The sequence below is a fragment of the Daldinia caldariorum genome (genome assembly GCF_022478825.1).
Source record: "Daldinia caldariorum strain CBS 122874 unplaced genomic scaffold F4812scaffold_3, whole genome shotgun sequence".
In the NCBI taxonomy this organism is placed as follows: domain Eukaryota; kingdom Fungi; phylum Ascomycota; class Sordariomycetes; order Xylariales; family Hypoxylaceae; genus Daldinia; species Daldinia caldariorum.
This window is the reverse complement of record NW_025953039.1, coordinates 2,615,849-2,637,369: the sequence shown is the minus strand read 5'-3', so window position 1 is coordinate 2,637,369 and position 21,521 is coordinate 2,615,849. Positions and strand designations below refer to the sequence as shown.

At 46.8% G+C, this 21,521-nt stretch overlaps 5 protein-coding genes across 5 annotated transcripts; 1 reads left to right on the top strand and 4 right to left on the bottom strand.

Annotated features, from left to right (window-relative positions):
• Positions 1-243: 243 nt before the first annotated feature.
• F4812DRAFT_419687 (uncharacterized protein) lies at positions 244-3,505 on the bottom strand. Its single transcript, XM_047933370.1, has 2 exons — positions 2,706-3,505; positions 244-2,648 (listed from the first exon to the last, which is right to left on the bottom strand). Exons 1-2 carry the CDS (start codon positions 2,985-2,987, stop codon positions 573-575), a joined length of 2,358 nt encoding a protein of 785 aa, XP_047793293.1. The 5' UTR covers positions 2,988-3,505; the 3' UTR covers positions 244-572.
• Positions 3,506-3,781: 276 nt separating this feature from the next.
• On the top strand, positions 3,782-4,539 carry F4812DRAFT_456989 (uncharacterized protein; the record flags this gene model as incomplete). Its single annotated transcript, XM_047937084.1, has 2 exons — positions 3,782-3,899; positions 4,016-4,539. 2 exons carry the CDS (start codon positions 3,782-3,784, stop codon positions 4,537-4,539), a joined length of 642 nt encoding a protein of 213 aa, XP_047793292.1.
• Positions 4,540-4,680: 141 nt separating this feature from the next.
• On the bottom strand, positions 4,681-6,996 carry F4812DRAFT_284585 (uncharacterized protein). Its single transcript, XM_047931067.1, has 4 exons — positions 6,709-6,996; positions 6,538-6,645; positions 5,746-6,463; positions 4,681-5,668 (listed from the first exon to the last, which is right to left on the bottom strand). Exons 1-4 carry the CDS (start codon positions 6,854-6,856, stop codon positions 4,822-4,824), a joined length of 1,821 nt encoding a protein of 606 aa, XP_047793291.1. The 5' UTR covers positions 6,857-6,996; the 3' UTR covers positions 4,681-4,821.
• A 3,794-nt stretch (positions 6,997-10,790) lies between these two features.
• F4812DRAFT_456987 (RhoGAP-domain-containing protein) lies at positions 10,791-14,536 on the bottom strand (the record flags this gene model as incomplete). Its single annotated transcript, XM_047937083.1, has 6 exons — positions 10,791-10,931; positions 10,993-11,126; positions 11,182-12,906; positions 12,955-14,271; positions 14,380-14,410; positions 14,471-14,536. The coding sequence occupies 6 exons, from the start codon at positions 14,534-14,536 to the stop codon at positions 10,791-10,793; spliced, it is 3,414 nt and encodes a 1,137-aa protein (XP_047793290.1).
• Positions 14,537-19,162: 4,626 nt separating this feature from the next.
• F4812DRAFT_419674 (uncharacterized protein) lies at positions 19,163-21,254 on the bottom strand. Its single transcript, XM_047933369.1, has 3 exons — positions 21,003-21,254; positions 20,199-20,627; positions 19,163-20,002 (listed from the first exon to the last, which is right to left on the bottom strand). The coding sequence occupies exons 1-3, from the start codon at positions 21,097-21,099 to the stop codon at positions 19,746-19,748; spliced, it is 783 nt and encodes a 260-aa protein (XP_047793289.1). The 5' UTR covers positions 21,100-21,254; the 3' UTR covers positions 19,163-19,745.
• Positions 21,255-21,521: the final 267 nt, after the last annotated feature.

The following is a 21,521-nucleotide window of genomic DNA, read 5'->3' as shown; positions in this document are numbered from 1 at the left end:
CTAACACATGATTAGGAGTATATGCATATGTCTACCCTGGCTGTTTGTTAAGCCTTTAGACGTTGATCCATAACTACCTAAGTGAGGAGTGAGTTGAGTCGGATGATATGTAATACAACAAGTTCTAGTTCAAGTTTGCCCAATTTCATTTATTCTAGTTTCCACATGGTTATTTATTTCTGTCTTGATGTTGGGTTTAATTTGAGACACACTGGGCTTTCATGTTGTAAGCCCCGACGGAACTTCAAGTGATATAAAACTCAATTAATATACCGGCTATCAGAAAGATAGATTAAGATAAAAATATATTAGTAAAAATTCTGTCCGCTATAAACAGTTAGGAGGTAGGCACCTAGTCAAGGTTATGTAGAATCAAATGCTGCTATACCATGATCAATACAACCCCATAGCCGTAATATACACACTAGATAGTGCCCAAGTACTCCCAGCATATAACCCTGCTTACCCTTCCCAGAAGCCAGCGAAAGATACACTAATAGTTCTCCTATCCAAACACCGGGGTTAAATGATATTTCACTCCAAAACACCTATTCCTCTATTGTTCCAGAATCCTATTCTATACGGCTATCAACGCCCAATGATCGCAGCCGTTGCGATAATAGGCTCTCTGCAACACCGGTGTTACCGTTAATGAGACGGGCAAACGCATTCCCCCCGTAGCCTACATCGCCTTTAGCAAGCTTGTCGTATTTATCGAACTGAGTGTCCGGTTCACCCCAGCTCGATACATCGCTCGAGTATTGCGTGGCCGGCTGGCTAGTTTGAGAGGAATCTGGGGACAAGAGATCAGCAGGACCTGCGTTGCTGGCTTCATCCACTATGTTCCTCATTCCACCATGTCTGAGAGGTACGGGTTCAACTGGAACGTTATGGCCTGCGAAGTTCGACAGAAAGGGTTGGTGTAGCGTATGATTAGGGGAAATTCCGCCGGTGGAATCGTACGCTTGGCCAGGGGTATTGAAATAGAAGCCAGAGCTGCGTCGTCTAAACGCTTTATCAGAAGCCAAACTGGCACCGGGACCGGAACCCGCCAAGGTAGGAGGGTGCATAACCCTGATCGGCTTATAGCTAGTGAACCTGGGCTCCGGTAGAGAAATCTCATTTCGAAGTTTCTCTTTCCCGTCAGGCACGCGGTTTGCAAAGACAACTCTAATACTTTTGTACAGATAATACCGACCTTTCGAAGGACAACATATATGCAGATGGACCAGATACCTTAGAATTGGCTTGTCTGTGGCCTCGCGGTCTTTTGTTTCAGGCATGTTATCAATGATTGGGCCAGCTGAATAGCTTCGCTGCCGGATGAAAGTCTTTGTACCAGGCTCCATCCCCGCCAGATCGTACGGGACTAGAAATAGCTTCACAGCGGTTTTATTGGGGTTTTTGATCACAATCTGAACTTGCCCCTTCTCGGGGATACGGTAGCTACCCCCCGGTGGTGCCCTGGGAGAACTGGACCTACGTTTGGATCGTTGAGCTCTGTGCGGGTCACGTTCCAACGGCTCCGTGGGACGGCTGCCCGTATCCGTTTTATCATCTTCCAATTTTCGGTCCAAGACCCGGCTTTGCATCTTTCGCTTTGACCTCGCTTCCTCTTCCTGATTCGGAAGACCATTTTCCAAGTCAATCTGGCCAACATACGGACTCGGCCCATCTTCAATTTTAGAGCGTCCGTGAGAAGAGTTGGCATAACTATAGAATACGGCAGGGAAAGGCAATGTCACATGAGGCGGACATCGTAAGCTTGATTTGCACTTACCCAACCCGAGTACGCCGATCTGAGCTAAGAAATCGAGAGGCTTTGAGGGGGTTGTAGACATTCGTCCGCGTAAGATACTTTCTTCATAAGACCCTACCATGGAAGCATGCTGGATGGGTGATATTTCTGAACCAAGCGACGGGCGCCTTGAACGGAAGAAAGTAGGGGTTTGAGGCGAAGATGTAGTAGTAGGGAAGTTGGGAGTTGAGGCGAGAGATCGCCGAGGTTGGTGAGCTTGATAAGGAAACGTTCTCTCTTGGCGTAAAGAGGTAGGTTGCCTTGGTGACGGACTATAAGGGATAGCGTATGAATTTGAATAAGACGATACTAATGGGTTCCGGTGCGGATTTCCAGAAAGGCTTGAATTGATATCAATGCCATCCATAGGGGAAGCCAAATCGACATCGTCATTACTTTCTGACTGAACTAAAGGGCTAGTAGGTGGTTTATATATAAAACTTGAAGAAATAGAAGAGGATAAAGGAGAAAAACTTGGGAGTATCTCATCTGGTCCCCTCGCTGAGGTCCGCTGGCTCTCAAGGGGGAATCGAGTAGTAACCTTCAGAGATGGAATAGTTAACCACGACTCACTAACACCATCGAAATCTTGTCCCTTTCGAGCTTGTTGACGATCCAGTATAACACCGGCATCCTCTGAAGATTCGTCATGGGTAAAGTCGCCACTATGAAGAGCTGAAGGAGGTCGCTCTATACTTAGTCCCTCTCTCTGCCTTGCTTCATCAGCCGAGTCGGTGCTTCGCTTTTCCGGAGTTATTGTAGCTGAAGGTAGTAGGGACGGCGAATCCGCTGTCGAGCGTTTTGGACTTCGAGTAGGAGTTACTGGTTGTTGTCCCCATATTGCTCCGAACTGTTCCCCAGCCATGTCAGCGGAGTAGGAAGTATAAGGTGGAATGCTACTACCAACATGTCGATTTGGCCTCCAGGTTGGACTCTCTCCTCTTTTTAATCGCTCGATCAGTTCCGATCTATCGGTGCACTCGGTCGGGGAGTTTTTCTCTGGCTTTTGAGGTGCTGGGGTGTCTTCTATTGGACCATCGCATAATTCGCTACTGATACTCTCTTCTGACCGCTTCTTCCTTAATGCGCTATTGTTATGCAATTGATCTGCTGGTGGTGCCATATCAAGCGTCGGTAAGTTCTCAGCGGACTCCCTCCGCTCCAGGTCTATCTGGAAAGCGGGCATCATACATTCAGAACGTCAGCCTGAAGCTTGAAAGATGACGTTATAAATATTCGAGCATATTATTTTCAAGTAGCCACTGAAGTGGTTCTTTATATGTTACTGAGAAATGAAATCGCTACAAGTAGCTAACTCGTTGTGTTCTTTTCATTGACTCGTTTGTCAAGATTATGCGAAACGGAACGGAACGGGAACGAAAAGGACCTGCCTTGCTCGACAAAGGGACTTGGAATTATTGTTCTGTTCGGACTAAAGAATAAGTTTAGGTTAGGTACTTGTAGGATTTGGAGTTGAGAGGTGGAAAAGTGAAGAAGAAAAAATAAGGAGCTTATGTCAAAAAAAACGTATGTGAAAAAAAAGACGTATTATCATAAGACAAGTGTGCGAGAATGAAGAAGTAATGCAGGATTGTTTCTGATCATCCGGTCCTTCCCTCGCCTATCAAATTATGACTCCAGGTGAGGTGTTACTAAGTGCAGCGTCATAGTTAGTGGCCCATTTTATTAGTGGCCCATTTATTCCGTTTCACGCCCGTTTGGCAAGAGCGTGGCCAAGTTTGGCAGTTTGGGACATAAAACGAGGCGGTATTCGGCAGGGATTGACCCGTAACACTACATGTACTAACGCCTGTAGCGCTTCTCTAGGAGGTAAACTTGAGGGCGATTTTTTCAATGCTAACAAGTCTCCACTAAATTCTTATCAAAGATTCATCTCTCATCTCTCATCTAGACATATCACCTATCAAAACAAACACTCAAGATCCCGATCCCTTAAAATCAGTAATAACTCATCTGCCGAAAATGGCACCTAAGAGACCTCTTGAATCGGATGCTACAACCACACCGGCTGCGAAGAAGCATCGCAAAGGTTTCCGTGTAGGACCAGCAAACTTACCTGATGGACCATGGCGAAGAAAAGGTTTGTCAACATCATGAAACCTTGGCTAACTCAATGCGATACTGACTACCTATGTTTTTTTTTTTTTTTTAATCAAGTTGATAAAATAAAAAGAGATCTCATTCATAAGGCAAAAGTTAAGAAGGCGTATAAAAAGATAAAGGCTGCAGAGCAAGCATCTTCTAAACCGAATACTACTCTCGTCACTGAAGATGAAAATTCGAAGGCAAATGAAAATTCAAATCCGGACGCTGGTGCAGACGCGGATGCGGATGCGGATGCGGATACAACGCCTCCCGCGCCACAGCTCCATCCCGAGAGGCAGGCGATGTTAGACGGAGACGAGGAGCAAGCAGAGCCTTCCTCGCGGCCCCCATCAGGAGACCAACCCCCACGTCGGCGGAAACAGAAAGCCCGCAAACCCGGCTATTTCGACAAAGCTGTAGCTGATGCTGACCGTAAAAAGGCGGAAGCCGAAGCACGCGCCCAGGAGATTGCAAGACGAAATGCGGAGCGGGAACGTAAGATTGCAGAACGCGAGAAGTTTAGGAAAGCCATGGCGAAAGCGCGGACTCCAGGTCGGGATGGCAAACGAAAACTAGGTCGTGAGAGCGGGTTACTACTCGAGAAAGTGAAGAAAATGGTCGAAGATGCGAAGTGAGCCGAGTTATTTCGAGAGTGACGTCGTGGCTCCTCACGGAAAACAGGTATTCCACGAGGAGTTCCAAGGCGAGCAACTTAAATTCGAACTACCTAGGAATAAGTAAGAAGAAATCCAAGCTACAAGGAGGGAATTCACAAGTATGACCGATCTGTCTCGGTATGCTTCGTCTCATAAATTTATGAAAAAGTCGTCTTAGCTGACCAGATTAACGATGAGTTATACTAAATTTATTTATTTATTTTCTCTTTGCAAAATAGTATCAACTACCCCTACCCCTTATTATTGTGAAAACCTCCCAGCTGGAAGCTCTGGCCTTAGCCGTGGGGTGGAATGAGGCGTGGGAACTGGAAGTTCGTATGTCCATTCTACATCCTCCGCAGGTAATTCTCCTCTTGTCGTACCACTTATTTCTACTGGTTCCACCGGAGTCGGCGAGGATCCGAACGTCATTATCGTCCCTGGCGTAGTCGACCGCATTCGCGGTGAATCTTTCGGCCACGGCTCTGGCCTGTATTCATTTATCGTGCTGCTACCAGCTTGACTGCTTCGGTTGCGACGACGTTTTCTTCGCCGCATTAAAAATATGGCAACGGCAACGGCCGTAAGCACCAACATTCCCCCTACAGTGCCGCCGACAATAGCACCTATTCTTTGCGCCGAGTTCAAAGAGCTTTTCGGCGGATTATCCATCACAGGAGGGTCGTCTACCGGACCGTATGAGCCTAAGGTACCATTCACAAATAGTGCTTTGACCTCATTACTATCCCAGGTCATAGTTTCCATATTTCCTTGGGCATACCAATCCCTCACCACCGCAGGACTCTCGTAATCTGCAGCATTTACGTCGTACGAATTTTTCCATATCATCTCGCTCATATCGTAAACACCAAGGCTCTGTTTCCACGGATCAGTAGTCATATTTTGAAAACCCAGGTCGGTACCAGCGTCAATGCCTCCGTAACTCAACATCTGTCTCTTGCCCTTGCCGATCACTGCGCAACCATGATCAGCGCGCGGTGTACCGGAAGAATTCGATTTAAAGAAAACGAATCCGGGTAGAGATAATACGTAAACATCAGAAAAGGCATTCCCAGCACGGTTAGCTGATGAGCCGCCGTATATGAATCTAAAAACCAGTTAACATTATTAGCTCGCCTTCTTCCTTTTTGTTACTTCGTAACTGATTGCTCAGGACAAACCTACATTTCGTACGTGCTGTTGGGCCCCCTAACACCGACGCGGCAAGCTCTTTCGACCAGTGGCGGTGACACCCCTGTCGTCCTTTGTGTGTACCACTTTTCTGTTACCGGATCGTATAGCGTAAGTGTGGCCCAAGGGAGACCGCCAATATAATTATCGTCCATGATGTCTACGGGCGCTTCGGCGCCGCCGAGGAAGACCAATAATCCGTTAGGCCCAAACGGAATATATTCAGCACAACCGTACAAGCTAGTACCGTACTGTCCAAACGATTTAGAGCTATGATTAGTCCATTGGTTGGTCTGGAAATTGTAGGATACAACTCCGGTCACAGCGGAGCCAGGACCGTCATTCTGAATCGAAACATCGCTGCGCCGAGTGGCTTGGCCACCAAACGAATAGCCCACGTTGGCACTTTGCGTGAATGATGCGCCGGCTGGACGCAGAAGTTGTGAAAACTTGCGGTAATTGCCCTGTGAAAGCTGTAGCCACGACCCGCCACCCGAGCCATCGGTATTAAAATACCAGAACTGGTCCTCCGGTGGTGGCGATCCGTTGTCCATCGTCATTCCACCCCAAACATAAAACGCTCCCGGTGTATACGAATGATCAGTCCAGTATACTTGCTGCCCAAGGAGCGGTGCCGTCTTCGGGATCGTACGAAATTCGACCGTCTCGTTCGTCCATGATTCGTTCAGATTCAGGGAAAGCGTTGAGCTTGCTGCTATCCTGTTAGCGGAAAGGTTTACAAGGCAAGGTAAGGTTAGGTAGGTGTTTAAATGCTGCTGAACGTACCGGCATAGGGAGTATATGGATTCGACAGAGTACTACTCGTCCCATTTCCGCTGCTCCTCTGAAATAATTGACCGCCGTCTATGTAGACATAATCACCAAATGGCACGACTAAACCAAAATGTTAGAAGACCAAATTCTCTTTCTCTCTTAGGAAATCCCATCTTGGCTGACCTGAAGGATATCGATGCCGGATAAAACTATCGGGACCGGGATTATCGACAGCACGTCTGGTGAGGCCGTATCCGTCGGCCAAGATACTTCTTCCCAAACATCCTAATACCGCGAGTACCAGCGGGAAAGGCGAACGCAAGCCCTTCATTGGGGCGATTTGACATTTCAGGAGGAAATATTAAACATTATGAGGGATTCGGTCGGGGATATAGTAGTCTGGGGTCTCGAAGGAAGCCAAGGGGAAAGTGTAGGATTCCTTCTAGGTATGGCAAACCTTCATCGCAGTCCACGGCACCGGCAAGCTCAATTATCTCGTATATGGATCTCGCAGTCACCCAGCCCGAATTGACTGATCCGACTTAGTTTGACTTGGTAGGAGGTGGCCGATACATAAACTACGACCCAGGGGAGCATTACGAGGGCGGAAAATGGTTCACAACTCCCAAAAGGATTATTGGCGACTTATAAAAGAAAGTGAACTATCCAACAACGGGGTTGGCGGCGACCCATTGGGACAGGGGGGTCAAGGTCGGATTAAGAGGACCCCCTTGCAGCTGGATATCCGGTACCGTAGGAAATCCATCTCGATTCCTATGATGGTCTACCAATCAGGGCGCAGCACTAACACTACCTCGAATGCTTTTCGCGAGTTTCTCCAACGGCATGGCTGCGGCACCACCAAATTGACGAATACCAATTCGATTTCTTATTACTTCCAGCCCCCCCAACCCAAAATTCGATGCACCTTGAAGTTTACAAAACTACTTCTACTTCACGTTTGTGTCTCTCGGTGATACATTTTCGAACATGTTGTGTCTAGGTGCAGAGCATGCCGTAGAGTTTCAAAAGCAGGCTGTCGTGTTGTTGTTGGCGTCCCTAGCTGCTGTTAGACCAATCCAAGTGTTTTGACTTGATCCTGCAATTCACAAGCAATCAAGAAAGGATTGTGCCCAGCGTGTTTTTTATTATTATTATTATTCCTGCAGATGCCTCGTAGGTATAAAGGCCCTATGCGGCCCTAGCCAAAGAACCCTACCCCTCGTCGTCGCTAGCAGGTCAACTAACTACTAATTACCTACCTACCTGGTAGGCAATTAACCAAATCAGGTCTTCCAGACCAGGTCAGGCACAGGACAGGAACAGAAGCCAGCACTACCTAGTTACGTTCTAATTAAAGAAACAAAGTTGGAAAAGAAGAACACAAGCCTCACAATTCTGCGCTAAATCGGGGATTTTTGTCGCTACTAAAGCCACAGACATGTCCGAATATAGCTGTCATGTGTCCAATCGCGGACAGTTCCCGTTTAGATCAGGGGTAAGAGACAGCGCCTCAATGCTAAGCATATGCGAATGATCGCCCACCATAAGCAGCCCTGCCGCATGGAGCTACATGCTGTTGTTGCTGCTGCTACTACTACTACTACACACACGCAACATTCGACGAGTTTACGCAGACACTATTACATACATAATACGCATATGTGGGATAGCGAACTACGTCGGCATATATGTATTATACCTACCTAACCTAACCTACTTGAATTCGAACTATTAAAAATCACATGTCCAAAGAAAAGTCATGCGTCTCTCGGATTAGGACGACGAGATTAATGACGGTTACATCCCATCCTTTCGAACACGACATTCTGATCAATCGGCGTCGTTCCCCATAAATTAACGAAGAGGGATTTGATTTCCTCGGCGCGAAATGAAAAAAAGGTAAGATTAGTTGGTACAGCAATAGGAAGGTGAGGAGGGTTTTGGTGGCCTTCAGCTCGTCTAGACCTTTTTACACTACTATGTAAAAGCGATACCTAGAGTGGGTAGCAATCGCACGTCTACTAGATGTCTTGCCTACTTAAGGTATGCATGTCAGACGGAGGCTTACTTACGTACATAGTACATGGTAGGTATTGTTTTGTACAGCCAACGCGGGTAGGATCTAGGTAGCCAGCAAGCAGGTTGGGCGAGCAAGCCTTCCACGTTTTTGACAGCGCACAGGCCGGACAAGGCCACTGTCAAATGCTACCGCTATCCGCTTCCTGCTTGAAGAATATGTGGCCATCTATCTTCCTATTCGTGACTTGTGCAACTCGGCACCTATATTCCCGGTTACAGATCATAAATAGGCATTGATCCCCCCCTCGAATCATCTGGCTGTAACTTAACTTAAGCAACCTGAACAATCTCCGTAGAGCTATCTGGATCCGGCTTCTAGATAACCTCAACCGCAATCTGATCGTAGTTGGCTACTACAACTAAATATCATACATCTTTCCAATCAACCTCTCCTGGATCCGCCGCTCGATCGTATATGAACACGATCCTTACGTAGTATGAGGCTCAAAGAAAAGAAAAAGTGTCATCAGCTACCACTATTAGTATCTATATCTATAGCTAGCCTGATGCATATAAGCAGAATTAGACATTGCTGCGGATTTCTTCCGCGGTATAAACGGAATCTCACCTCACGATAGAGGGTCTGAGTCTAGTTTAGCCGGTATAATAAATAGGTTTAGGTAGGCAGGTTAGCAAGTACATATGCTTATAGTCCCCCAACTATTAAGCACCACTATTAGACGCAACTAGATCAAATAGAATAAATACCTTAGGTACCTGGTAGGAAAGCGAACTAACACGATCGTCTTACTTGCATGCTTCTATGTAAGCTAACAAGCATAGGCTAGGTGCCTAGCATATATATTATAGGAGGCACCGGGGATGATGCACTATATCTCTATACGTGGTTCCAAAAGAAGCCTTCTTCGAAGAACACTCCGTAGCTTCATCTTGTGCCCCCAAAATATATCACGTCGAACCTCGTAAAACAAAAAAGCCCCCCCAAAGGTAGGAAAAGTATGGTAAGGTAAGGTAAGGTAAGGTAAGGTAGACACCTAATATATACATACATGCATATGTGGTGCTGAGTGGTTTACTACGTACCTAGGTTAGTTCAGGTAACTAGTAAAGGAAGCCTAGGTACCCGGTGTTTAAATATGCGCTTTTAGAACACGCGTTGATTTGAGAGATGAGTGGCTGAGAGGTAGTATGCATACATACGAAAGGCACGATGGGAAAGGAGAGGAAGACATAGAGAGACGGATGTATGTATAAAGAGCAAAGGTAGCAAACTTATATTACTTGCAACTACAGCTTTGTCTCTCGAATTGTAATTTATATGATTTACTTATCGAATGCTAACCGGGCGAAGATATCAAATCAAGCCAACAAAAAAAGGAGGCAGGGCCTCTAATACAGAAGGTTAATTCTCACGTTCTAGAAGCTAATTCGCACCAGTCACACATTTCATAATATGGTTTGGCCCAGCTAATCTGTTCAGACGACTAGTTTTTTTTTGTTTGCCAATGATCTATTTCACCAGCCCTGTCAAGACCGTCTTGCCTTGCATCAAGACCTATCAAGTTTACACATCACCCCCTAACCCCTACACAATCAGTAACGTCTCGGGAAATAATGTCATCTCCCTTCATCCTTTCACATCCCTCCCCTTTTGCATTTTTCTCTCATCTTCACCTTCGTGCTTCCTATCTTTTCGGCCTTCCTTCATTTTCACCCTCCATCTTTCATGAATACACGCCAGCGTCGTTCTCCTACATATATCGGGTCGGGTTGTCCGATGGCCGAAGGGAAGGGGAGGAGAAGGAGATTGTTCCATTGTGGACGTGATTAAAAAAGAAAAGAAAAAAAAGGAACGGAAGAAACAAAATTCGCAATGCTCTCAAGGATATCATTAAATTTCCTACCGTGAATGACAGAAAAGACAGTAAAAAGAGCCGCCGTTACGTCTCCCGGGGAAGAAGGGAAAGAAAAGCTGAAGAAAAATCCAATGCCGTGCCAAGCCGAGCCAAGCACAGCCGTGTGCCAGGGCTCTCAACCTCAACCGATCATACGGTCATAACCCCCTGTGAAAAAAAAAGAACTCCGGGCTTAGACGTGAATGCTGTTGACTCCCGTGTGGTTTCACTGCCGAACTGGCAAACCACGTTCGTCCTTCGGTCTAGTATGTACAAATGCCGAGTAGGTGTATGGATGCATAAAATAGGAGAGAACCTCAACTTGTTTTAAGTGAAAATGTTGTGGGTATTCTCAATGATAAATTGCACAGCAAGATTCTTAGCGTGCATGTCTGTCATTTCTCGCTCAATATTGTGGTCTCGCATGATGGTAGGTGCAAAAACCACAGCAAGATTCTTGGGGGTCATCTACACAAACGTTAGCTCACCAGACTCACCAGGCTCAATATTAAACAGTGCAATTACTTACAAGGTTATCTCGTTCTCGCTCAGCGACACGATGAAGATGGAACATCAAAAATTCAAGACAATCCTTGTGCTGAGGCGGGAGCTGCTGGAATACACTTTGCAGATGCGTGCATTTCTCCTCGTCACTCGCAAGTGCTACATTGCATTAGTTTCGTCCAATCCTCAAGGGCTTTCTGCGGTTAATACTTACAATTTGTCTCAAGTATGCGGTCATAAACATCAAATGTGAGCAATGGTGTCGGCAGCTTCCTAAAATACTGTTTCAGTACGCTTGTCACAGCCGTGATGTCTATGTCCGGATCCGAAATATCAAAGTTCTCATTCTTATCGAACCCTTCTTGGATAGCCTTGGTCTGGGAGTTTCCACCGGTCTTCCGGTAGATACCTTCCATATCCATACCCCTGAGCTCGACCTCTTCAATACACCGCGTTACAACGCACGGGATCTGACGGCGCTCGTAATCAGCCCTCTCTGCTAGTTCAGAGCCAAAGAGAACTGAGGGCGCCTCGGCGAGAGCCGGGGATGATACGTTAATTGCTGTCATCGTTCTTGGGAGTGTATTTCCCTTCTTGAATCCGAAGAAACCTTGGCGACCTCCGTCTACAGCTTGTCGATTTTGTTGGCCATTTATAGGTGTATGCGTAACTGGTGACTCAACAGGTACAACCGTCATGTTGTAAGGGAGACCAATGCTTTCGCCAGCCATGCCTAGCTGGTGACGCTCACGTTCTGGTTGTTGGAAGGCGACAACTGTACGGTTTACACCCTTGGCAATGTTCTGAGCCATGGCTTTTGATCCCTTCTTCCAGTTGAACTTCTTGACCTGACCCTTTCCTATCTTCACTACGGTTGGTCCGGCCTCGAGGATTGGCTCTTCGTGGTCTCCAGCAAGGACTGTCGTACCGGTCTGGATGCTGGAGCTGTCCAAGCTGACCGAATGATTCGATGAACCCTTGTGCTGGTTGTAGATTCCAAGTCCGTTTGGAGGCGATCTCGGGTCTGAATGGTTCTTGAATCGTCCCTGGATCTGGTTCGTGAGATCGTTGTTCAAGTCGGCCAACTGTGCGTTCTTAGACACAAGTTGTTCAAATTCCGCTCGAGCACGATCTCTTTCGGCAATTGCTCTGTTCTTCTCTTCAACAAGTTCATCTCGCTCGGTATGGAGCTGCTCCAGGCTAGCTGACATGGACTGCTTGAGCTTTTCGAGCTTCTGTACAAAATCCTTCAGTGCAGATTCCTCTAACTCGCGGGGGTCAATAGGTCGCTTAGTATCCTTAGCCCTTTCCACGTATCCGGCCAGCACTTCCAACTGACGAATCATTATTTCAGTTTGAGTATCCAATACGGAAACCGTCTTCCGCTTCTCCTCGAGCTTCTGGTTAAGAGTCTTCAGGTCTTTCTCGTTATTGAACTGGCGTTCCAATTCTGCGACTCTCTGTTCCGAGTTTCGTAATCGTCGTTTCAATAGGACCGGGTCATCGTTCGAATTTACCGACAAGGGACTTGTAAGATCGTGTATGTTACCATTCAGGGCATCCTCGGCTATGGGGGTCTTAGGCCAACGAGGCGATGTAGTCGTGCGCGTTGTTTCACTGGCGCTCCGAGTATGGCCAACTCGAGGAAGGTTAGTGCTTGACTCAGTGCTATTAGTCCGTCCATGCCGCACCGCGTTCGAAACCCGGCGAAGTATGGAGGAAGAACCCTCATCCGTACCTAGAATACGAGCCATGTCTTCATCCATACTGAAGTCACCACCTGCGCTCCATCTCGGCAATTTAGGCGACGTTTTGCTTTCACCATTCGAACTCATCGACTCCTGACCCGAAGTCAACACTGGCGGAGCAGGCGGCGCCCTTGGGGTCATATACGCATCAGAAAGTTTTTGTTCGGCGGGTCGAGATGCTGCACCGTTTACTAAAAGACTGTTAGTCAAAGCCGGGATGCCTTGTTTCCAAAACTTACCGTTTCTAGAGGCAGTAGGGGGGAGTTCTTTTCTGGTAACTGGCTTCCCATTATTGCTAATTGATGCAGGTAGAGAGTCGTTGGAACGCACTTCATCGTCTTCTTTGGGGCGAGAATCCTGTGAAGTACGAGGGGTGCCCGTCTTATCACCTGTGTTCAAATGCTGAGGTGAACTGTCGTTCCGGCTAGAACTGCTGCTACCCCTAGAAAGAGTAGAATCCTGAACGGCGTTCGATTGTGAATCCGACCGCGAATCAGTCTTCTTGCTCTTAGGTGCTTCCTGCAACTTGAAATCATCCGAAGAGTGAGACTTCCCATTCGGTATCTTCTGAGACCAGTCTTCCGGAGGGGTTGATTTAGGTGGCGCGTTCTTATCGCTTCTGGAAGACTTAGAAAGCTTTCTTCCTATGTCCCTAGGAGGCGGACTCTCGTGATCAACAGAAGATTGTCTTCCCTTCTCTTGGAAAGCAATATGCGGCGTGGACGTTTGCGAGGTATCCCTTCGGTCTGAGCCAGTAGTTGTAGTTGGCTTTGGCAGACTGAAATAATCTTTGTCTTTCAGCTTCCTGTTGGGGTCGGCCAGAGCCTCTGAGGTCGATCGAGGGGTTGTGGAAGGTACCGGACTTGGGTCTAAAGCAACTGGAATGAAGAAGCTTTGATCATCTGCAGTGGTATTACCTCCAACCTCGCTTCCTGAGAACATGGATGAGTTGCGATTGTTTCGATAAGTCCGCGAATTCAGAGTCATTCCATCATCTCTTGCGTTGTGGTCGACCGAACGTTCAGGTGATCTGGATGGTCTTGAATTGCTTCTTGACGAATCGTTTCGAGGATGTGCTGGTCGTGGTCGAGGCGAGAGTTCTGTAGGCGTGTCGTAATCGGGATCAACTCTGTCGTCGGAAAAGGCATTTGGCGGTATTGCATTAGGAGGGAGTGCCGGGAGAGATTTGTCGACAATCATTGGTGATGCGTCTTTTTCGCGCGCCTTTGCCTGGGCGGCAGCTTTGGATTTCTTTCTACGCCTAGCCATCAAGGATTCGTGACAGTTCATGCAAAAAATTCCTTGTGATGTTCTTGCATATCGCAGGTTTTCAATTTTCCTCTTGCAATTTCTGCATCGGAAGCAGGCAGCACAGAAAGCCTGGTCACCAGTAAGTATTGCAAGGTCCTCAATCTTCTCGCCGCAAGCGCTACAGCTGTAAGTGCAGTTATTGCAGATAAGTGAGCCGTCTCCTAGCAACAGAAGGTTTGCGTCCGAGTCGAGAAGGGTACCGCAGGTGTTACATCGGAAACAATTAAGATGCCATCGATTTCCGGCTATAGGGTAGTTAGAATAATTGTACATCAAGTATGGGTTTTCTGAGCTAAAGTAATGAAGGTATTGACCGCAAGTTAAGACGAGATTGGAAGAGGCGTTGAACCTACCTAATTCAAATGCTTTACCCTCCTCAAGTATCTGGAGTAACAGTACATCTTAGCAATGATATCCCTCAGTAGATAAACGGCCTTTGCCTACCTCACCGCACCCTTTGCAGGGAAAGACATCATCACTCTCCATTGGAGCTTCCGTATATTCGTCCATTATGTCCAGATATTGTACGTGTTCAACACGAATTTATGTCCAAGGCAAGACGACGTAGCCAAACTGACGGGTTACTTGATAGTTTGGTTTAACTAATAGGAAAGTATCGACCTAGGCTCGGAGCGTCATGAAAGGCGATCAAGACCAGAGGTATCGCAGCATGAAGCCTATTATCTAATAACCTCCAAGGGAAATAACTCGAAAATGCGGTATGGTCAAGTATAAAAAGATACACCAAGCGCGTGGGCGAACGGTTAGTAGAGGTTGGTATAAGGAGGTGTAGGATCTATGTCGTCGGAGCTGATGGTTGGGTAGTTTTCTCATAGACTTGATCAGTGGGACAATGTCGGAATAAAGTGAGTAAGAAAGCGATGAGGACAAATGTGATAGGTATCGAGACCTAGTACCTGAGGCACGACGGTGGTGTGTACTGCGCGCAGTGAATTGGTAGCTAAGAGGCAAATAAATTTGAGGCGTTGAATGTTGAATAATAGGTAACAAGCCAAAAAGGCGAGACAGGAGAGGCGGACAGGTGAAACCAGCCCACTTAGAAAAAAAAAATATGGCCACGGGCCGTCTAGTGAACAGTATTTCAGGAACAGGGGAGAAGAATCTGGTTTGTCGATTTCATGTAAGAGAAGAAAAAGGGAGGCGTGACAAACGTAACAATCATTAAAAAAACAGATTCAGTATTTTTCGGGATTCTCATGTAAATCCTATTCAGTGATTCACAAATGATAAAAAGTGAATTAAGTTCGGAGAGTACAAGAAAGGGGGGAATCCACGGCTTTGGAGGGGATACTATGTAGATAGGTACTTAGGTACACTTACGAATTGTGGATTGGGGGAGCCCAGCTTGTACCAGTTGTTCTCCCATTCGTCTCAGAGATGGACCCTTATTAGGTACTCGAGTGGGACTGGAAGTTAGCGTATGGGTAACGGTGAGGTTATGTACACTATTGTACTAAGTACAGTACGCAAGTACCTAAAGGCTAACAGTCAGTACCTAACGTAAGGTACAACCCTGGAGGTAAGAACCTTGGAAGCTACACGTACCAACCATATGCACCTATCCGTGCTGTATAATACCTATTCCAGATATCTGAGACTGCACGCACATATCCGTCTTTTTACTTACATGCATGGACACTCATGTGTCCTCTTAAATTACTTCCTGTGATTAATTCTGTTATAAGTGATTTTCTGTAACAGTCCAAAATAATGTAATTACCATGCTTCAACGATCAAAATTGCTAAGCACATATTCCTAAGAATTAAAAATAATAATACTATACCTATATTGACGCCTACGATACATGTACCTTATGTAGGTACATGCTGTTACTTTACGCATCTTCCATATAAGATGGAAGTCCCAACTTAATAACCTAAAACCTTGACTAAACTACGATTAGGTACCAACCTAGGTAAGCTTAAAATTAGCCGGATTGGAAATATACTTGTAGTCCGAGGACAGCACTTTCGACTTCAATTACAATTCAAGCAGTTGCCTTACAAATGAACCGAAATGCTCACAATCCATAGGTAAGCTAGGAAAGAACGTATCACATGCTGACTTATTCTAGAATTGGAGGCCATAGGACTGTTTAAATAGGTAGGGCTGAAGAACACATGCAACGAATTTGTGTAAGTTCTACGGAATACATTAGGAGGTACCTTATGTTTCGTACATGCATGTCTCAACCAGCACACCTTCATTATATGAATATTATAAACATCTTCTCCCCCTCCCATTCTAATTCCAACCAATCTTCAATGTACGATCATATCCCTTCTGTTAATGTTGTTTTTATACATACGCAAGTTGCGTCCAGACCTTGTAAAGAAACTATACATACCATTCCTTACAGCTGTACCAACAAGTCGGATCACCCTTTATTGCCCGACAATTTCTAATAGGCTTATTTAGGTAATTATTAAAGAACAGGAGGAGGCTACACGAAACAGGTCTGGTAAGATCTACCCAGTCTGCCCATATATTTATTTGGTAAGAAAGGAAAAGAAAGGAATCCTTTATGCCATTAGCCTCATCCTAACTTTAACTGATCCTAACCCTATGATTTGTTCGGTCATAGACTCATAATAGTTGTCACATCGATAGGCTATCCTCATAGCATCAAGGTAGGGAAGGAAAAAAAAAATGACCTGTTTTCTTCCTATGGCACGAGTCATGCACTTATAATAGGACAAGGACAATGCATTGTCGGCCAGTGAAACCGCTCCAACACTACTAGCGATGTTCTGTACATGCAGACATGAACATGCAGACCGTGAACGTGGCGGACTTGTGCTACGTACAAAGTTCTTGGTACCTGCTTTAAAGGCGGTCTAGCCCAGTGTTCGAAGATCGGCACTGCAGAGACCATTTCTCCCCAGATGGCCATTCGGTGGCTTTCAGTCTGGAAGAGCCACAAAAAGAACCATCAACTAGGTACTAGGTACCTAAGGTTAGGTTATGCTAGGTTAGGTATGTACTATGTATGTACCTGCCACTACACCAACACGGGGAACGCCTCGTACGTCCGTCCTTATTGCCGTTATTCTGTGGCACGACGCGGCGGAACGGTATAACAACTTTTAAGCTTAGTTTAGCAGCCAGACAGCGAGTTAGGCGCGCTAAAACGTGTTTCAAATTGAACATGGGATGCTCTCATTCAGCCACGAAACGATTCAGACAAATTATTTGATTTTTTCATACGTAGTACTTGGCGACGGATCGCTTACAGCACATTGCGCCGTTTCAAGATTGCTATTAGTCGGTCCCGGGGAAGTGGGTGCAAGCGCTGCTCCTCGTCAGAATGTGGAATAGCCCAACCCGCCTAGGAATTATAATTTTGCCAGTTTGTTTCTCTTTCCGTCCTCACGTCAAGGTCCCTGACCCCTTTCATTTCGATGTCTATAGTTACCTAGGTACCTTATAACAGGTAAAGTCATCTGTCTGTAATAGGAAGCAGTAGGCGATGCTTCTTGAGTCCTTCGAACGAAACCAAAACTCGAAAATATTGAGATTGGACGAGCTCAATGGGACTCAATTCGGATCTACTAGGTATTAATCTTAAGCGGACCGATGCAACAGCGGGTATTACAGTAACAATAACGCGATAAAACGCACGGTTGGTGGATAATAATGCCGGATCTAGATCTAAAAAACCCAAAGCTCATCGTCCGTAGATCTGCAGTGCCAAGAAAAACAAACGATGTCTCTTGTCCGTATGTAGACACTAGACACGCAGCAGATCCTACGGCGATAGCGAACAATCCGAAACGAAATGGCGATGCGACGTGGCCGGCGACGCGGCCAGCTAAACGGCGTTGAGCCGTTCATGCATTATGCCAGGGCCTACAGTATGTATTGTACGAACTCCTAACTACCTCATTTCCCCTAGTCCTATGATCGTCCTGTCAAGCCTGCCGATCATACAGATTGCTGTACATCATAACGACCGGTCCAGATAGGCGCATAATTATTTCCGGTTATTCTTAATTGCATGTTGTCAATATGTAATAGGATTAGGTACCTATAAGCTTAGCTTAGGAAGTACCGATTCGATTGATCAACCTTCACGATACCTACCGAATTGACAATCCCACGCATATTATAAGCATATTATAAATACCCGGTATCTCCTACCGGGTCCTACCGGGTCCCACCTTCGGTCAAAGGAGATGCTTGAACATGACTTGCTTATCTGATCAACCGTGTTTGCTGGGCTTGTCCAACCTTCAGTTCATCTATCTTATACATATTCTTTACCCCTTTCCGCAGAACCAAGAAAAAGAAAAGGAAACAGCATAAAATCATACCTGGCACAACAGGGTCTAGGCAACTCACATGACAACACAAAACCTAGCTAGGAGACACCATATTCACACGCAATATAGCTAGAGCCACGTGCACAGGGGAAGAGGGTCTAGTATATTATCGCCAAGCTCGTCCACCCAAACCTGCCTTGCCTTCTTCTTGCCTTACCTGCATAAGGGACGCTATTATATTCCTGTTTTTCAAACTTCCATACCTCTCCCTTATCAGATGAACTCTTTACATAGGTACCTCATCTAAGACTGGAAGCATACCTCATGCACGAGATCGTTACTGGGAGGTAAAGCGGCTGCAGCAAGTGCAAACCCCCGTTGTGGGACGGGCGAAGCAAAGCAAAGCAAAGCAATCGAATCAGCACGCGCCAGCGCCTCCAGGCACCGGGAAGAGAGTATAACACGGGGCTTTGCGATGCGGCAGGTAGCCTTAGGTTGCGTCGAAGCATGGCCTGGCTTGGAGGGGACGATGGGAAATTCCCCGACGGACACGGCTGCCCGCTCGACTTTTTGCGACTTGTCCTACACACCATTTGCTGGTTGCTGAGTAGGTACCTAGGGTAGGTGAACTGGCTCATTATGTCTTCTCGTTATCTGTCTGTCTCTGTCTGTCTGTCTCTGCTTCTGCCCTCTTCCCCTTTTTTGTCTAATGTTGTCGGACACGTACAGGCGGACTCATGCACACAAAAACCGTTATTAATAACGAGGTAAGCCAGCTTGTGCTTCGTGACACGGGATTATACCGAGTTCGATGAGTTACTCTTTATAGTGATGCTCTGAATAGTCTCATAGACAGCAGGCAGGCTCTTCGCATTCACTAAGTACCTAGGTAGGTAGGTATAGTATGTTTACTACATACCTACCTATATCTAGGGTTAAATATAGTAAGGATAGAGAGCTTCATGCAACCGGCATGCATACCTCCTATAGCTAAACCAGCACTTGTATATATCTAAGGTAGGTACCTGCCTAGTCATGGCAACTGTAAAAACTACATAACGTAATATAAAACAAGTTTCCCCTGCCAAGGTTTCCCGTTCCAGGTTTGTCGAGTTGCGTATTACTAGTAGGAATTACCCAATGTCCAATCCCATCGACACACGAAGTAATTCCTTTCGTCGACGAGCCGTGGGGCATTGTCCTCAGACATCTCATACGTACATATGCGCTTCCGGGGTCGAAACCAAGGTCAAGCTCGGATGGCCAACCAATCAGCACATGACACCGAACGAGATCCAGAAGAAAAAGATGATGATGAATAACTTAATGTCGATTGGTGCCGATTGTTTACCTTGCGTATAATGCCAAATTGGTAAGCTACCTACCTACCTTATGTACCTCGCTACCTCCTCGGAATCTTCTCACCGCTCACCGCTCACACCGCCGCCGACTGCGGCTCCCGCAGCATGATCGTCAGCACCGCCTTCCCGTCCCTTCCCGCCTTGGTCAAGTCGTACTCCAGCCGGTCGACGGGCTGGAAGCCGAGGCGCCGGTACAGCGGCACGGCTAGGGGCAAGGCCTCGAGGTACGCGGGGATGCGCTCCTCGTCCGCGAGCGCGAGGACCGGCCGCAGCAAGGCGCCGGCGATGCCCTGGCCGTGGTAGGCCGGGTCGGTGCAGATTATGGAGAGGACTAGGGGGGAAGGGGGGGGGGAGAGTTGCTGTTAGCGCGCACGGGAAATAGGGGGTGAAGTGTATATTATGAGTATCGAGGGAGGTGTTATGGGGTTGGGCGTGAAATAGAAATACAAAAAAAAAAAAAAGGGGGGGGGGGATGAGCCAGTTAAGGACAAAATAAACAAGAGTCGAAGAGATTCGTTCTCACATACCCAACTTCTCGCTCGTCCTCCACTTCTCCCCCATCCTCTCCAGCCCGTCGAAAAACTCCTCATACAGAGCCTCGTCCGCGCCTTCGGGCGCCGTTAACTTCTTCTTCTTCTGGGGGACCCCTCCTCCCTCTTCTCCAGCAATGATTTTCCCATCCTCGTCCCTCGTCTCCATCTCCGTCTCCTTCCCCTCCTCCTCGTCGTAAACCGCAAACCCTGCTCGCAACCCCTTCATCGCCGCGGGCGGGTCCCATTTCGCGAACGCGACGACGGCGCTGCCGCTCGTGGCGGTGGTAGCGGATACTTTGAATTGCTGCGTGCGAGCGTCCCCGAAGCGCCCCCGGATCCGGGAGGAGTGCCACGCGCGCATGACGTCTAGGGACGGCGACCACCAGTATGTGAAGTCCGGGCTTCGGGTGAAGGCGTTTATGACTGCGTCGGCGGTGGGGGGTTAGTTACCTTAGGTATTTAATCTTCTTGTGTCTACGTTGCTTTTTTGTTCAACCCCGCGGGGAGGTAGGGTTACCCAGCTTCTAATCCCTCCGTTGGTGGGATCAAGGTGCTTGGTCTCCTCGACATATTGGTTTCCCCTTCCTTGTTCACTTGGTGGTCATTGCACCAAGTTTATATATATAGGAGGTACCTGTAGGTACCTGTAGGTACATATATCAAAAAGATACATGACGTGAAAATAAATAAGGGTGCACGATATAAATATAAACACGAAAAATGTACACTCACTATATTCCCGTCTAGTCAGTATAAACAAATCCCCAGAATCGTAGGTATCTAAACATGCGGCTCACCAGACTTCAGTCATCTCCTTCGTGTCCTCCGGCTTACATCGGGCCATCACGAATCCCGGCGGCAGCAAATCCGACGGGTGCAGGAACGGGAGCGCCATGTTGCTCTTCTCGCTACCGGTAATAACTATCACAATAATAGTGGTTCCAGTTCCAATTCGAATTCTATTCCTAGTTCCAGTTCGTATTTGTGTTCGAGTTTGAGTTTGCCAAGTCGGAAGAGAAAACCCTTAGATAAAATTAGGTACCTCTTACCTAAAGAACAAGGGCAAAGAAAGCTTACGTTGAGTTATAATAGGTTGGTTCAGGTAGGTATCGTCCGTTTACGGCCAGGATGCATCTCTTAGACCCACATACAAATCGGTCAAAACTCATATCACACAGGCAGGCAGGTATGCACAACCATGATTTATTTACATGTATCGATCCACCAAGATATACACAGATGTCTAAACTATACAAATCCTATAAGGCATCAATGTCGTTCATTATCTAACCTCGTAAGTCTATCATCTATCGAGTG